The sequence below is a fragment of the Pinus tabuliformis genome, chromosome J (genome assembly GCF_031772625.1).
Source record: "Pinus tabuliformis cultivar Carrire ecotype Pingquan chromosome J, CPIR1, whole genome shotgun sequence".
NCBI classification, from domain to species: Eukaryota; Viridiplantae; Streptophyta; class Pinopsida; order Pinales; family Pinaceae; genus Pinus; species Pinus tabuliformis.
Genome location: NC_142295.1, coordinates 487,659,430 through 487,676,951, shown reverse-complemented (window position 1 = coordinate 487,676,951; position 17,522 = coordinate 487,659,430). Strand labels below are relative to the sequence as shown.

The window sequence follows — 17,522 nt, the reverse complement described above, 5'->3', positions numbered from 1 at the left end:
AACCCACAGCATAAAAACTTCACACTCATCTCCAAAATTTTCCATTTCCGTTTCAGAGATGAGGTGCCTCTTCCATAGACAGTTCCTTGCAAATTTTATATGTAATGGGACTGTACTATCTCCATCGTTGGAGGTTGAGGTTGAGGTTGAGGTTACAGATAACTTAGAAAACATATTGACAAGCACACCTTGGTCCTCATTTTTTATATCAGATTTTATTTCTTCATCAAAATCATTTTCTTTTTCTTCTTCTTTATATTTCCAATTGGATTCCGAGTCTGAGTTGTCCTTTTCTTCTTCACATTCCCAATTGAATTCAAAGTCTTCATCATTTTTTTCTTCGCATTCCCTAGTAGGTTTAGATTCAGTCTCTGAATTAGAATCTTTAGAATCTTCTAGAGCTTCTTCTTCTTCACCTTCATCTTCACTAGATAGACACTCACTGACCTCACTTTGGTTATCCTCACCTTCACTAACCCCTTCCTCTTCAACTCAAATTTCCTTTCGCCATGCTTTAATTTCTGCACATAAGTTTTCTAAACGCTGAAATACTTCTTGAATACTAAACTGTTCAACGTAATCAAGATGTGAACGTAACGACACATAGTGCGGAGAACTACGTTCAAAGGCTCTCATGATTATATTGTGTGTCATGGCTCGGATACCACTGAAGCATAAAAACTATGGCTGAAGCAAGAAAACTGATAGCTTGAAGACTTAATTGTAAAAATACACACAGGTATTTGTAAATAATAATTTATTAACATATATAAAATGTATAAGATATGATAATTTGAATGTTACAATGAGTCCCTGCTTTTATACCTCAGCAGGTGACCTTTCATGAATAGGCATGGCTTTTTAGACATGCCTTTTGACTTAATTTAATGACTATTTAACCTAAATAACATTTAATTATTTAATATTTATATTTATTTTATTTATTCAATTGTTATGAATTATATTCATAACAGAGTTGGCCTCTAAAGTTTAAGATGAAGAATCTTCTCATGATGAATTACTTTTTGGGTTTAGAAGTTTGGAAAAATAAAAGATGTCGTAAAGTTATCTGGCATGGTGGAATACACATCCTTGGACACCACGATAGAATTGAATCTCATGAAATTATGCAGAGATATTGGTGGACCTGACTTGGCAACCAGTAGGTGATTGAAGCATTGATGTTCCTTGTGAACACCCATTTAGATATATGTTTTGCAAAGAAAAACCTGAGTCAATTCATGATTGAGCTGCTTCATACACATTGAGTTGCGGCTAAGCACATTTTGAAATAATCTGCATGGGACGATTAATCTTGGTCTAAGATATACTATAGGAAATGTATGATTGCATGGATGCACTGATGCTATTTGAGCTAGGAACATTATTAACAAGAGTGCATCTGGATCTGCCATGATATTTTGGATGAGATAGAAGTTTGTAGCTTTAAGCACAATCGAGGTTGAGTACATTGTTGCTAGCATGGCTAGATGTGAGGCATTTTGGTTGAGGAAGCTCTCTGAAGAGTTGTTTGAGTAGGTTCTGGATATGACAGTGATACATCGTGACAACAAGGGTGGGATCCGACTGGTAGAGAATCCCGTATATTGTTGGGATTGCGATATCTCCTTGTGTTGAGACAGTGTTTTTGTATGAGACAAGCTTAGGCTTTTGGTTGCTACCTCCGTGAGAGGGAGGATGAATAAGGTGTGCTTTTAACATGTATTTATTCTGACATAATATTTGATGTAATGTCCTACATGAACAGGAAATCAGAGGATTGCTACTCTTGGTAATATATGAGGCAATGTTATTAAGCTATTCAATGAGATGTTTAAGCTAGTACCAGATATGAGCACGTTGATATGTTTCTGATCTACAAAGAGTAGGGCTGATTGAGGACATTGAGCCAACTCTTCCCCCTTGTCTGAGCTCCCAGGGTGAGGAATTGAGATGTCAGTTGGTATCATACCCACAAGCTGGTCTTGTTGGGATTTTCGATCCCCGTCTGGCCAACAAGTTGAGAGAGCTTGGGAGTATGTGATCCTTACCTTTGGTAAGTCAGGTATCTCAACCAAGCTGGATTATTATGTAGGTGTTCTACCACATAACTCTTGAGGGTCATTGTTGGGAAGATCAGTAGGCAATAGGATGGATGAGATATTATATCTTGCCTATTGCTTGACATAGGGTGGAAGACATATGCTCCCCTATGAGATGACTTGAGGTGAGAGTGTCCCATAAGAGCTTCCTCATTGTCATTGGATTCCAAGTTGAGATGTGCTCCCTTTTGTGGTTCTAGGTTGAGCAGGGCTCCTTGATGATAAGCTCTCTGATGTTTCCTGGTTAGTAGCATTGAGCTCCGCATTGGCAGTGATTTTGGATGGTAGCAGTGGCTCCCCGATGAAGAGAGGGTGGTAGCTTGGACTCCCCTCCGATGACAAATTCTTCTTCTTTTAGATTCGAGAGTGTTTAGTATATGAGCAGATACAAGCAAAAGATAAGAAGAGATAAGCAAAGACGAGCAGAGATGAACAGAGATGGGTAGAGATTAACCAAGATATGTAGTGACGACGTTTGTTGACGAGATACATGTGATGAGACACATGTTGCAGTCGGTAATTTTTGGGAAGGGAGTGTTAACTTTGGCAGCTCAGGGACAAATTTTCTCCTTTGGATCTTCCTCTTCAAGGAAGACCCCTACTAGCCCTTGGAAGAATTTAATTTGGTTAAGGAAAAATATATTTTAATATGGAAACCCCCATGTGCACAAAAATGTCAGGTCAAACCAAAAGGAAATTGGACACCCTTTAATGGCTATAAATACAAGTCAGGTGACTCTCATTTGGAGATCATCAATCGTTCTTCTTTCTTTGGTTTGGCTTGCACAGGTCTGAGGTTGGTTCGCATAGGTCCAAAATTGCAGGGTTCGAAGCTCGCACATGTGATTAGGCTTTTTGGTTCTCAGTCGCTGGGATGCTACAAGATATTTTCGGTTGCAACTGCAGGCACCCAAGCCTATGAGTGCGGTTGGAGGGTTTCAGCTGCACGCTGTTGGAAATACTGAGAGGGGGGTGAATCAATTTTCCTTAGCAATTAACAATTTTAAATCTTTTCAGAGCATTAGTTAATCTTCAATTATTATTAATGTTTATGCAGTAATAACAGTAAATAAAAGAACACAGTAGGCACAAGAATTTTAGGCGGAAAACCCCTCTGGGTCAAAAACCACTGAACGCTTTTCTAATAAATTCTTTAATCTTAAGCCCCAATTGAAATGAAAGCAACAACTTCCTAGAATTCTAGAAAAGCATTCTTCTCTAGCTCCCACTGGAAGGATGCCCCAACGCCCTGGTTTCTTCAGTAGTCAACTGAATGGATGCCCCAACATCCTAGACCAACCTACCACCCTGAAGTGTTCACATGCTCCAACCTGTAGGTGACTTGATGCGCCAGCCTAGCACCTCCTTGGCACCCTATAATGACTGAAATGAGACAAGAGTGGATTCCCGTACCAGGGACAATGATCCACGATACAATATGATTTACAATGATTTTGACCGAACACCCAATCAAACTATGACTTGCAACCCAATCATGACATAATCCCAATAGAGACTCCTATAGCTCCCAATAATGCCTTTTTGACTCTAGGCAGATTGACTCTTTTACAATAATGACTCTTCCAATGATGACACTTTTACAAATGACTATTTTACAACTTTACAATGATGACTCTTGGCCTTGACACTTCTTCACAATATACAGATGGCTGTCATGTCTTCAAAGGATGTCCCGCTGCAATGCTTCCTTTGATTTGATACTTCTGCTCTTGAATTCTTGCTTGAAGTTGTACTTGAATCTTCTTCTACCTGCATGCAAAATTTGCCCGGCAAAACCAATCCCAAAACAAAACAAAATACCCTTCAACTTACCTCTACCTGCAAAACACATGTAAGTGCATAATAATGAACAAATGCAAATTAAAATTACAATGCGTCGCTGAAGTGTGCTTGTCACTTTTGTTGTTGACTTGTTGTAGCAGTAGACAAAGACTCCCACTCTTGATATAAGTGTGGACTCTATGCAAGACTATATCCAAAACTAACCCAAAGATATATACAATGAAAACTGATGACAGACCCTAGACTTGTGATGGACCAAGTTCTAAGTACAACAACAAAGATCATTCTATCAACTATGACAAGACAAGTAACATGAACTTAAAACATCATATAGATTTAGCAGACTTGGTGTAGCATCAAGAATATGTAGCATCAAATGTGTAGTATCAAGAATAGGACATCCGAAATGTGGTATCAAAACTAACTGTGACATATAGAGACATAGAGATATAACTAAGACCCTGTATATACTTACGTTGTCCTACAAAAACATATGTCAGAGATGATACTCATATTTCAAATGTAAACACTAATCATACATACCTTGCTGTAGGAGACTTACCCTTGACTGTTGATGTGTGGTCCTTACTGCAGTGATCCTTGAATGCATGCTTTTTCTTGCCTTCTAGGAGCTCGATATTGAATCTGTTGTATCTATGTAATTTGGATCTCCAGGGTTTGAAATTTCGTCCTGTGGTAGCCCTCTGAGTCCTCTTTCCAACCCCACAGGTCTGATCAAGATTGGATTCTTCAAGAAAGAGTTATGCCCAATCTTCCACGATGACCTGATTATAGACTGATTCAGTAGAGCAAACTTGTACGAAGTGCAACGTGTCACTGTTGCGACATTCAGCCCTTAAAACGCTACTTAACAAACAACAGTCCGTCCTCTTTCTGTGACTATTTACGAAATTTGAATCCAATATTCAGAGAGAAAGTTATGACGATTTTCCCAACGTCACCTGTTTGACATGGAATTCGGGAGCTTGCAAAAACCTTAACTTCCTCATGTCATATCTTCGAAGATACAACAAACCAAGATCTGAAATCCGGTCACGAGATTCATCAAGATTTCGGCTCAAATGGGTTTTAATTTCAACTTTTTTAGCTTCACAGAAAAAAGTTATAGCGAAAATGCCACGATGACCTGTTTGAAGCCACAAAATCCCTACTAGAGGAGGATATGAGGGTCATTATTTATATGAATGTCTTGAGTTGAGAGGGTCCTCAACAAGTGAACGTTGGAGGGATTTTAGGAGAAATTTTATTATTATTAGTTATTGACTATTCAATGACCACAATCAATTATGAGTGCCATGCCACAACCCCATAGGGTTTTAGCCCACTAACTGGGGTTACTAACTTCAAACACGAATATCTCTCAAACCGTGAAGAATTACTTGGCGTGCCATATATCAATGGAAACATCTCGACGAGTAGAATCCATCTAGAAGATCCTTGACTCAAAATAGAGTAAGTTAAGTATTGGGGGTTTTCGTAGTGCATATATTAGATATCATTTGTTGGGATTCAACTGTGTTAAGTAAGTCATTCACCTATGACCATTTCCATGAGAGGTAGTCATAACTGACTAATTTCTCATGATTTTTGAACAGTCCACTTAGCACTCATTGCATTGGGTGATGCTCATAGGGGTGAAGAAGTGGGATTGAAACTTGTGAAATAAATCACATAGCGTCAGTCATCACTTTGGGGGCTTGCACCTTGTAACTAGGACTTCCCGGGAGGTCACCCATCCTAGGTCGCCTCTAGCTCAAGCGCGCTTAACTGTGGAGTTTTCCCCATAATCAAGCCCACTTAACATAGTTGAATCCCAAAAAATTGATATCTAATAGAGTAAGTTGTCAAGTCAAAATGCCCATGCAAGATCGGGGTAGCCCCTGGTGCTGCTTGGGTTGACATCAATCACAACCACTGATCAACACATGCACATCTCTCTCTCCGTGTGGTTGGAACCTAGGGTTTAATTTTGACAGTTGACTGCAATTGACCGTAGATTCCGACAGTCGATAACAATTGACCGCAGACTTCTGAATCAATGTTTTGATTATTAGCATTGTTGGGTTCATCTCTTGGATGTTGTTTAGTTGATTTTGATGGATAATTTTTTGGTTGAAGATATGGATCATTATACTCTCTCTCTGTTGACACATTCAATGACAATATAATAAGAAGAAGAATTTGAAAGGGTTTTCCCCCTTGTGGGATCTTGCCCTGGTTTCCGATCAATATTGGTGCCTCTATGTGTGAATGCTTTTCTTCTATTGTTCCTTTATGTTCCGCTACATTGTTGATGGTATTGTTCTTTCTACATAATTGCATATGTTGATGAATAATGTTATAATGTTGGGGGGTGAATTCAATGTGTAAATGATGAATTCCAATTATCTAAAGCAAAGAACAATATAGCCCTAAGAAAACTTAACAGGAAGAACTAAAGGATATTCCTTGAATAAGTCCTTAGGCTGCCCTCTGATTAGATGATGATAATGCCTCAGTAGTACCCTTAAGATGATTGAAATTTATACTTAGGAAAGCCGAAGTTGGGTCTCAGAAATGGTGCGAAGAATTCCTCAGAACCACAACTAAAACAGGGCTTAAACCAAGGCCAAAAATAGGCCTGAGAACACTGCCACAGAGGGCCTAAATTATACCTCAGGCAAAGCCTCAGGAAGTGTGAATGTATCCTTAGAAACCCTTGCTTCAATCTTAGTAGAAAGAACCAATAAAAGATGATCAAAATCCCTTCATAGGATTCAACCTCACTTTCAAGTGAAATTTGAGCTCCAACAGAAGGTTATCACAGGATCTGCAACCTAAACTAGGGCACAGATCAGTCCTAGACAGATCCAACCAGAACCCTTGACCTCTTCATGGTTGTTCCCTCAAACTCCCTTTGATACCATGCTGATTTTTTCATGACTTTCTAATCTGATAATTACTTCCAATGATTTCCTAATTAGTTCTTCTTGTGTTACATTCATTATTAAGCAATTAAACATAGAAAATCTCAATTGTAAAACAATAATGACAGTAGGATCATGACGAGACAACTAAACACAAGAGACACAATTTTTTACCCTAGGAAAACCCTTAACTAGGGAAAACCCAACAACCTTTTCTTAGAAAAATTGTCCAATTCAACAAGAGATGTAATTAGATATTTTCCCAGTCAAACAAGGTCAAATTGAATAGAAACTAACACAGGTCAAACCTGGTCAGATTGCCCACAAAATAGACTTAGTCAACCTGCATTAAAATTGCCAGAGAGGCCAAATTTCGGCCTCCTACTCCTGCCCAAAAAGCTCGGTCTTCTACCCATAAGTCTGCCTAGAAAGATTCTGTCTGTTGCCCAGAAGATTCAGTGGTCAACGCAAGTCAAACATCACCCTTTTACTTTCTCTCTCTCCTTCACATGTGTGAATAGAAACAGATGATTTTTGTTGATCCGAATTGCTCCAAATGGGTGCGGACGAATGGAAATATATAGTTGTTGTAGGAGCTAAATTGGTGTGTATTTTCACTGGGCCGACTTGAATTTTTAGAGGCAAAATTTGACTTCTTCCCTCTTTTATTTGGAGCCATCTTAAAATCAACTTTATATTTTCATTCTCTTTTAATTTTGGGGGCTTATACAATAAATGAGTACTGACCGTAGCTACCAAAATTTCAACAAAGAAGAGGGGTTTATCAACCAAGATGGAAGCAAACTAGTTGTGAAGTACCTATTCTATCTAGTTCTTTGAATTTGTTTATGAAAATGTTCTCCTTGCCTCTATTATCTTTAAAAAAATGTTGCATTTAATGGTTTACCTAAGCATATATCACCTTGAACCTAGCTTTTGAAGGTGAATATCTTAGAGGCCTCTCCCTTCATATTTTTGTTGTAGTAGATTTCAGCATTTAGGGACTACTGTAGCATGCTCTTTGCAGCCCACTTGTCCTTAAAACACTCACCCAAACTACCCACTAAGTTTTCCTCAATGGCTTTGTTTTCATGCAAATTATGTGCAATGATGAAGTCTCAAATCCACAGGGTACAATCCAAGGAGCAACCTCTAGGAAGGTCACTATTGTCACGTTATCAACCTATTGTCTACACTTTATGCCAACTCTCCTCTAGCTTAAAAGGTTATCCCTAGTAGGATTGGTAAGACCAAACAATGAAGCACAAGGTGAAGTTGAGAATAACATTAGTAAAATAAGGTTTTGGGGTTTTTAGGGTTTTTAGAACCAATGATGGATGGGTATAGATATTAATGCCAAATCCAACTAGGGTAATGGAGTCTAGGTGAATCAAATATAAATGAGGTAAAGAGGAAATTTTCCAATGGTTAGTCTATTTTCATCAAGGATTAGGGTTTGAGACTAGACAAAATCAATTATGACTTAATGAAATTACTTGATACTTCAGCTAAGGAACCACAAAGAAAAACAAAGCATGGTACCAAATCATCACTAAATCAACAAAGGAAGAATGAGAATAAGCCTTAAAATTCTTCTTTCCAAGTGATAAATTTATCCTTCAATGGATTTATGTCGAGGCTTGTATAAAACTTGAACATTCTACCATTAATCCTTTTGCACCAAAATGAAACCAAGCAAGAGAAGCTTCAAGAATTGAGAACATTCATCCACAAAGAAAGAACCCTTTACACCATATATTCTCCAAGAAAGATATGTCAGTTAAGGTCCAATGAGAGAGCTCACAAAAATTCAACTATGTGTACAAATGAGGAAGGGCTCCACTATTTATGGAGTGAGGCCTAACTTCCTTCTACAATAAAACAATAATATCTCATATATGATTCCTTAGATCTAGACTAAGAAAAACAAAATTATAACTAATTAATCTAACACAACAATAAAATAAAAGTGGTCAAGCCGCATGTACAATGAATAATATGAAGCAAAGCTCCAAGAGAGGGAAGCCATCTTGAAACAAGTCTCCAAGCTACCATGTTGGCCTCCAACGGCACCTAAGATGTGTAAATCAGCAAACAACCTCATCCAAAATGCAGATCTTTTCCTAGGAGTCCTCCAATGTGGTTGAATGGGCCTTCAAGATCAAAAACATCCCCAAAGTGGTGACATAATACCGTCCCAAGAGGGTGGCTTCTCTAAAACAGCTTTATAAAAGTGTCATAGAATGCTTCATAACCCCAAAGTAAATTTTAATTGAATACCCATGCCCTTATTTCAAGTCAAGGTACTCCCATGAAGCATGGGAATGACTTTCCAAGTCAAAAACTAGCCACAAAATCCCCAGACAACCAAATTGATGTCCAAATGCATGAGCTTGGACCTCAAGCTTGGTTCATTAGTCTTCAACTTGTGTCTTTAAGCTATGTTCACATCATCCTCAAAGAACCTCCATAAGGCATGGCAATGACCTTTCAAGCCACATTGTGTCCACAATATACCCCATGGCTATCATAAAAGCTGCCATGTGTGGGTTGGCCCTCAAGCGAAGTGTAAAATAGCTCAATTAGATGCCAAGCTGATAGGGCATTCCAGGATCATCCATATGGTATGTGATGACACTGTCTAGTTATGCACCGATATCCCGAAAATGCCTCAGAGGGTGCAACCAATGCTTTGGGACATGTGAGCTGCCTTGATAAGTGTTAACTACCTCAAAAAATGTGAAAATGCCCAAAACTCAGAACTGCCCAAGAAGTATCATGCCATGTCACATTAACCCCCCTCTTCATTAGCATCCATGGATACCCTTTCCAAGAAAGCTCAAAAACAAGGGCTAGTGAATAATTTCACTTGGGGTACCCCAGCCCAAAAGAGTGGTAACAGGTTCCATTTGACCCAATCGGAAACTAGGCATTTGTCCTCCCTTTCAACCACCAAAAACCCTATAAAAATCATTTTTAATTTTCTATGCTGCAATTCGGAATTTATAGTAGGAAAAACCATAAACCAGATATGTCACACGTCTACAAAACCCTCATTTATTTATTTCATAAATTTAATAAATAAATATGGAGACAACTCGCTGTAATTTACCTAAAACCAGATTTACTCTAAATCCAAAAGCACGTTCATTCACCATCTTTTGTTTGGACTTTGTTTACTTTAGGGATTTCCCCCTTGCGTTGAAAAAGAACCCATCTAAAGGGAGGGAAAGAACTATGGAGGTGACAGTGAGTAGCCTTTTTAGGTTTCCCTTGGAGTTTCACGTTTATGATTAAGACTCTTTCATCAAGTGAGAACCTAAGTGGTATCACTGTTTTTGTCCATAATTTTTTTTTCCCATATATAAAATTTTTCCTTCTTCATCCATCCATATATACATCCCCTAGATTGGTTGTTTGCATGCATCCTCTATAACATTATATCATACATGCAATACATACCTGCTGTTGTTCATGTCCTGATCAAGCTAGTGAATAGAATACTTTTATTTTGGGTACTATTTGTCATAAGTTTATACAGCCCACGTATTTATCTATCAATCTTGATAATATATATATATATATATATATATATATATATATATATATATATATATATAGGTGGATATATGTGTACATTCTTCAAATTGACCAATTTGACAGATCTTATGTGATTGAGAATGTAGCAAATATTCATATTTGAGCCAGTATTTGGATTTCCTTTACGATTTTACAGTTTGTTTTCATTGTAGTAACTTGCGGTTTTTCCCTACAGGATGAGATGAGACCCACAAGTAGGAAAATCACTCGCATATTTGTTGCAAGAATCTCTCCAACTGTTACAGATGAAATGTTTCGAAGGTCCTCATTACTTCTATTGACTTTTTTCCATGTATCTTAAATTTATCTATTTACTGGTGTGTTCCACTCTAAGCAAAAAATAACATCTTCTAGTGTGTTTATATGTATGTATGTATTTATGTATTGTTGACCAATCATCTCAGCATTTATCAAAGAAACCAATTGACATAGTCTCTCTGATCTCATTTGTATTTTCATTTGTGTTGTGTGAAATTGGCAGCTACTTTGAGAAATATGGCTCCATTCTAGATGCATATATGCCAAAGGTGAAATATCGATAAATTTTTTATTACTTACAAACATATTTATATTATATTTATGGCAACTTTGCAGTTTTGTTTACTGTTTGATTTTTTTTTCCTATTGTTCATGTCTTGCTCTTCAAGTATGACTGTTTCATCTCTATATGAGTCCGCACTCCGTGCTGGTTCGGTCAATGATATTGGATAGACCATCAGACATGAGTTTGAGAATTATAAACTCTTGGATCAACAATTGTGCAGATACTAGTAAAGACAACTTATGGCCTATATGATCACAAAACTCCAAAAATTGATTGAAGAAAAATAAAAATTAGCGTCATTTCACACTAAGCTTCATATTTTTTCCTTCTAAAGATGGACTAGATGCAACCTGAAAGAGGCTTTTAGGAGGGAAATCCTTCTTTTTTAAGAAAGCTCTACTTTAAAACTAGGTATAATCTCAATACCAAAATCAGAGGTAGAAGGTGCGCATAAGAAGGATAGAGAATTAAACTCCCCAAAGGATTTGGAAGACAATAACAGCATAGTTTACAAAGGCATCAAGACTGTATAATGTAATTGCTATATAATGGAAGCTTTGATTGCATATATTTCTAAGAATCTATTCCATTTGCCTCCTTTTAGTTGCAATCATCTGCTTGTAAGTTTGTAACCTTACAGGGAACACTACGGCAATGCATGATCTCATTTTCACCTAGAAAGTTTCCATTTTAGATTTGTAGTTTTTAGATATTCTTCATCTAGGGGTGACTCTTAAAAGGGTCTAGACTCGGTTAGCATTCTCAAAAAAGGGTGGACATAGTACTCCAGTCAAGCTTCTCCATTATTGAAGTTTGACTTACCAAACTCCTATTGTTTAACGGCTTGCTTTCCTCTGGATACATGCGGCTTCCTATGAACATTTTCATAGGGAGTATCTTATTGAGTTGTATTTAAAAATAGATTCCTTAGGAGGCTACCACTTCATCTTTCAGATCTGAATTCCATAATGTCACAAAAAGTAAAATTCAAATATCTTATCATTAAAAGTAACTTTAAATAGAGAATCCAAGTTAATACAGAGGAAAGTCTAGAGGCTGTAATTCATTCGGTTGAAGTGCATGTGGAGTTGCTGCTTTGCATATGTAATATGAGAGGTTGGTGTCCTTAAAAGCTCAAAAGTTATGAAATTGAATTTTGTTGCCACTCCACAACAATTATATTTGTACTATTATAACAAAGGCTACAACCTAACGTGTGTAAGTCCCAATCACCAAGGTGCAAGCTTAAGTTAGGAATGCCCATTGTCACTACAGTAGCCCTTCCTCTCTCTTTAGGCTAGCTCTTCTCTAACACAATGGTGGCTTCTCCAGTGTAAACTTCAGTCCAAGGTTTTTAAGATGTGAATGAAGTGTTACAAGGCTCAAGTCAAATCTGGGTTAAGAGTTTTCAATGAGGTATATTTCAGATTTTCAAACTAGAAGCAAGTCTAGAATAGGATGAGTGATGAACTTAGACTTGTGTCAAATCTGAATTTATGAGATGTAATGATGATTGCTACTTTCAGATTTGCAAAGAAAAATAAAGCTTGAGCAAGTTCGAAATACAAAAATGCAAGTTCAAATGCTGAAATGCAATCTGGAAACAATTTTTTCTGTGTTAAATATCATCGAAAAATGCAGAAACTTATGAAGGAAATCAAAAGAATTAATTCCAGAATAAATATATGTGAAATAAACCTAAATTAAGATCTGAAAAATGAAGTTTTCAAGCTCAAATGCAATCTGGAATAGAAATTTCTGTAGTGAATTTAACATTGGAAATGCAGAAATTGCAAAAAGAAATCAAATTAAATTTAAAAAATGCAGAAATTTAAGTAAATTTCATGCCACTGTTCAGAACTTCTGACGTCAAATTTTGTGCCACTGTTCAGCACTTCTGACGTCAAATTTTGTGCCACTGTTCAGCACTTCTGACCCTCGAATTTTGTGCCAACAATTTGACAGTTCTGCTCTTGAAATTCATGCCTGAGACCAGCAATTTCCTCCTTGAAATTCATGCTGTCAGACCTACATTAAATGCAGTCTGACTCCCTCGAATTCAGCATTGTACTTGCCTCGAAAAACGCACTAGAGGTACCTCTGTCTTTGCCTTGATTTTTGGGCTGCTAATCCTGTACCTTCTTAGTTTGCATGCCACACTTCCAGCCTAGAATTTCAGGCTGCTGTACAGTATCTTCTTGCTGCAAATGCTTGTGATCTCAGCCTTCTCCCTCTACTTCTCCTCTCCTCTTCTCCAAATCTACACATGAAGAATGATAAGCCTCCATTTGCCTTTTTTCCCCTCTTTAGTCATTATAGGGATGAGAAGACCTATCCCTAAGATCAAGGGCTGAGATTAGATCTCATCTCTTGATCAAAGGTGGAGATCTAATCTCACATTGAGCCCCCCTCATGTCTCCCCCTTTATTAATGACCCTGTCTAGCCACTTTAATAACTTGTTGTACCATGCACTCTTTGCCTCATGAAGTTACTTTAAGAATATAGTCACTTTAATATTATAAAAGTACAATGTACTTTTAGACCTCATAAGGTGACTAAAAAGTCACATGACTTTAATGATCTCATAAAATCACACTAAAAATGTGGGTTCACTTGTTTTCCTAGGCTTGGGCAAAAAACACTCGGAAACACCTCCTTGGTACCTTTTTTCAACAATAATTAGCTTAGTTGAGGTGGGGAAAAGCCATTTTCCATCCATGGATGTTACAATACCAGTGGATATTTGTAACAACTTGTGGCTAAGGAGGAAAAATAGTGTACCTCCTTTAAGCAAGGGTGAAAACGACAACTACTTCCTTAAATTCATGATGGAACCAAGAAAAAACTGCTAAGTATGGCTGCACTTGTAAAGGAAAATGTCAAAAACCCTATGAACTTGCTGCTGTCCAAAAAATGTTGAACATCAGATGTTTTTATGCAGTAACAATCAATTATTATAAAACTTCTTTATGCTGCAATATTAGTTAAGCAATTGTAGATAGAACATAAACCAAATGCACAATAGAAGATAACCAAGAACAAAATGAGACACAAAGAATTTAGGTCCAATCACTAGGGAAAAACCCACAAGGGGAAAACCCAACCAGATTCTTCTTCTATTAGATGTCAATTATTCAATAGAGATACAAAGTACAATGAGAGATCAAGAGAATGAATAAGTTCACCTAAATCTGAACAAAATGTAGCATGAAGATCATTGGTAGCAGTAACTAATGCAAACATTGAATCAACCTTCAAGTTCCGCTCTTACTCTCCATGTCTTTCTCTCTCACATTCTTCTTCAAGTCTCTCCAATTCTCTCTCTCAAGTTTGAATCCTTCTTTCGCAATGCACAAGTAGTGAGGGGAGAAGATATGAAGTACATATACATATATATAGGAGCATCAAATTCATGCCATAAAGGAGGAGCAAGCCTTATGAGTAACTCGTATGCCAAATAGGGAAGAGTAACTTAAGCCATTATGGAGAGAGGCAACACATGCCTTTAATGGAGGAATCTCACATGCTTTGAGGAGTGTAACTCATGCCCTTTGTGAAAATTTGGAAACCTGATTCCTATTGCAGCAACTAGAAATAATTCTCCTAATTGTTAAATTAAATCTTAACAATTTATTTACTGTTTCCTACAACAAATACTGAGTCAATCACACTGCAACCTACACAAATAAACTGTGATAGAAATAAACACTGGAAGAAATACTGGCACACACATAAAATGACAGTTATTTTTGGACCAATGTCCCCGGAAAAACCCAACTCAGGAAAACCGGTGCAGTAGCTGAGGGTTTTATTATTATGCAACAGTGAAATAATCTGAGTACAACTAGATGCCGTAACTGGCAATCCTATAGAGAAATACTGGAAAGAAAAATCTAGTGAGGAAATTTCCTCACTCCACGAGCAAATCCGGGCATTGACCTCAGCTCAAATTGAGCTGTCCAAACTGGCTATGCGTAATCACTATGTCACCCTAGTGCAGTAACTTTTTCTCTTAGCTGGGAACAACTTCTCCTCAAGCTGTGTGGTCAGATGCTGTTTGGGAAAATGTCTTCCCTAGCCTCTGGAACATCTGCCCAACTTCTGGCACTGAAACTCAACTTCTCCCCAGCAATTTCGAAATTGCCTCTAGAGGCTACTGTGCTGCTCTGCGTCAACCTCACTATGGCTTGTCTGCCTCTCTGCAAATGCACTCACCGGAACTAGAATCGTTCCTTCGACTTCACTGTCCTTGCCCCTCTTTCACTGCTTCGATTTCTCTGGCTCTCTCTCCGACAACTAAATGTTGCTACTCAGGAAATCAACCTGCTCATGAAATGGAACTGCACAAATGTTTCTCCAAGCCCCATCGACTTCTTCTTATAATCCTTTGTTGAGACTTCAACGACCAAGATTAGTGTGAAAATTTGGATCTCTCTCTGCCTTCTCTGCAATGTATCCTCGGATCAGGAAACTCTCCAACCGGAAAACTATCCCTGCCCCTCACTGCAAGAAATCTCCTCGATGACTTCTCCGGCAACTGCTGCGCTGCTCTCTTGAGAAATCGATCTCTTGATCTCACTCGATGTGTCTTCCAAATGCCCATCGAAGTCCTTCTTATAATCTTCTCGTTGAGTAATCAACGACCCAGATTAAATTCTAATCAATGGCTCAGATCATATTGACTCAATCTCCGTCTTCTTCTAGAAGATTCACACCCAGTTTTATTAATACCCTTTAATTATTTTAATTTCCTAAGTTTATACTTAGGCATCCATTAAAAATAATTAATTATTTTAATAAAACTGTCTCTGTGTGGAATTTCTCAAAACAATTTCTAGGTATCTGGAATACATGTGTCCTAGCCTCCCTGCAAATTTTGAGGCTTAGAGCACATCTGATGCTACCAGAAAGTAACACTCCCTCTTAGCGAAGAGTGTGCTCTAGTAATGCAACCTATTGAAGCATCACCTTGACTCTGTAACATCTTCCTTTGCGTTGCTGATGTTTGACATTACTGCCCACCAACTGCTGCACAAATGCTGCATCTGTGTTGCTGCTGACTCTGCATGTTGCTGCCAACTGTATCTGCACTGCAACTTTGCTGCTGTTGCAACAGAGAAACATCCAAAATACTGAACCAAAGGTGTTCAATGTGATGCATCTGTTGCTGGGGTTCTGACTGCTGCTAGTCTCTGCGCTGAATCTGCATCGCTGCTGATTCCGCACTTTTCCAACTGCGCTACTGCCAACTCTACTCTGTGTTGCTCAGTCTCTGGCGCTCCTAGCCACTGCAACTGTCACTCTAGCACTCCTCTGCACCAACTGAAATTGGTACATCCTGCTACTTCTGATATGGGCTCCCGTAGCAAGGTATTGATCCAAGAGGTGGATTCCTTAAGGATCCTGTCCATCTGCAGTTTTTTCGAACTACAGTACTAGATCACCCCACCTCTCCCTTGGAGGTATTTGGGCAATCATGGCAAACTCCTCCTCCTCGATCTTTGCGATTGCAGCCTGCAGATCATGTTTCTCATCCTTGTCCTTCTTCTTGAGAGGACACTGCATAGCGTAGTGACCAAATTCACCACACCAGAAACATTTGATCTTAGAGATGTCCTTCTTCTGCCTCTGCTGCTCCTGCTGCCCCTTTGATGCAAGGGCTGCATTCTCCTCCTCCTCCTTGGGCTTCGTCCCACTGCTGCTGCTGCCATCAAGTTTGCACTTGACTAAGTCTCGCCTCATCTCTTCTTGTTGAAGAGCGGCCCACATCCCTTCCCAATCCGACAATTTCTCTCTGCCCAGGATACTCTGGACAAATACTTGCCATTCTTCTAAGACTGAATTCAGGGCCAACCTCACCATCTCTGTAGGTTGAGGCGCTGATCCTACAGCTGCCAACTGATCTCGGACTTCCTGAAGCTTCGATAGGAACAGATCAATGCGTTCCCCCTTCTGCATCCTCGCGGATCTCATTTTCTCCTCCAAGTACATCTTTTGCTGCTCGGAAGATCCTTGATACAATGTAGCCAAGGCATCCCACATCTCTTTGGCCGTCCCTTTGCCAACAATGTGACATACAACATGATCCCTCACTCCGTCGAGGATCAATCGCTTGGCCTTCGCCATCTCAGCCTTGTACTTCTTGAGTGGATCTGCATCAGCAGGTACAACTACCACACTATCGACATAGGTTTTGAGATCATGCTCATCTAGAAGGTAGGAGATCCTAGCCTTCTAGATCACATAGTTGGATGCTCTGTCCAATCGATCTTGATCTCTCAGCCCATTAGCTGCCATCTCTGCCAACAAAAGTCAAACTGCTCCCTCTCTCCTCTGCACAACTGTTAGGCTGGCCTATGCACTCCCTGCTGGAGTTAGTAGATCTGCTCCTCGCTACTGCTGCTCAACAACTAAGAAATAGAATTCCTTGGCTTGGAATTCAATGAGGAAGAAATTCCCTCAAAAAGTGTCTTCTTCTTCTGAAGTTTTTTCTGCCCCAACAACTGCGTCCCACCTGAAGATTGCTCAATGCTGAATTTGCTGCT

General features: G+C 38.7%; 1 protein-coding gene across 1 annotated transcript in view; it reads left to right on the top strand.

The window, feature by feature from the left end:
• Positions 1 to 17,522, top strand: part of LOC149227921 (uncharacterized) — a 232,287-nt gene that overhangs the window by 132,066 nt on the left and 82,699 nt on the right. The window contains exons 7-8 of the mRNA XM_089380622.1: positions 10,608 to 10,693; positions 10,914 to 10,959. Coding sequence (XP_089236748.1) covers positions 10,608 to 10,693; positions 10,914 to 10,959 — 132 coding nt within the window. The remainder of the gene's footprint in view (positions 1 to 10,607; positions 10,694 to 10,913; positions 10,960 to 17,522) is intronic.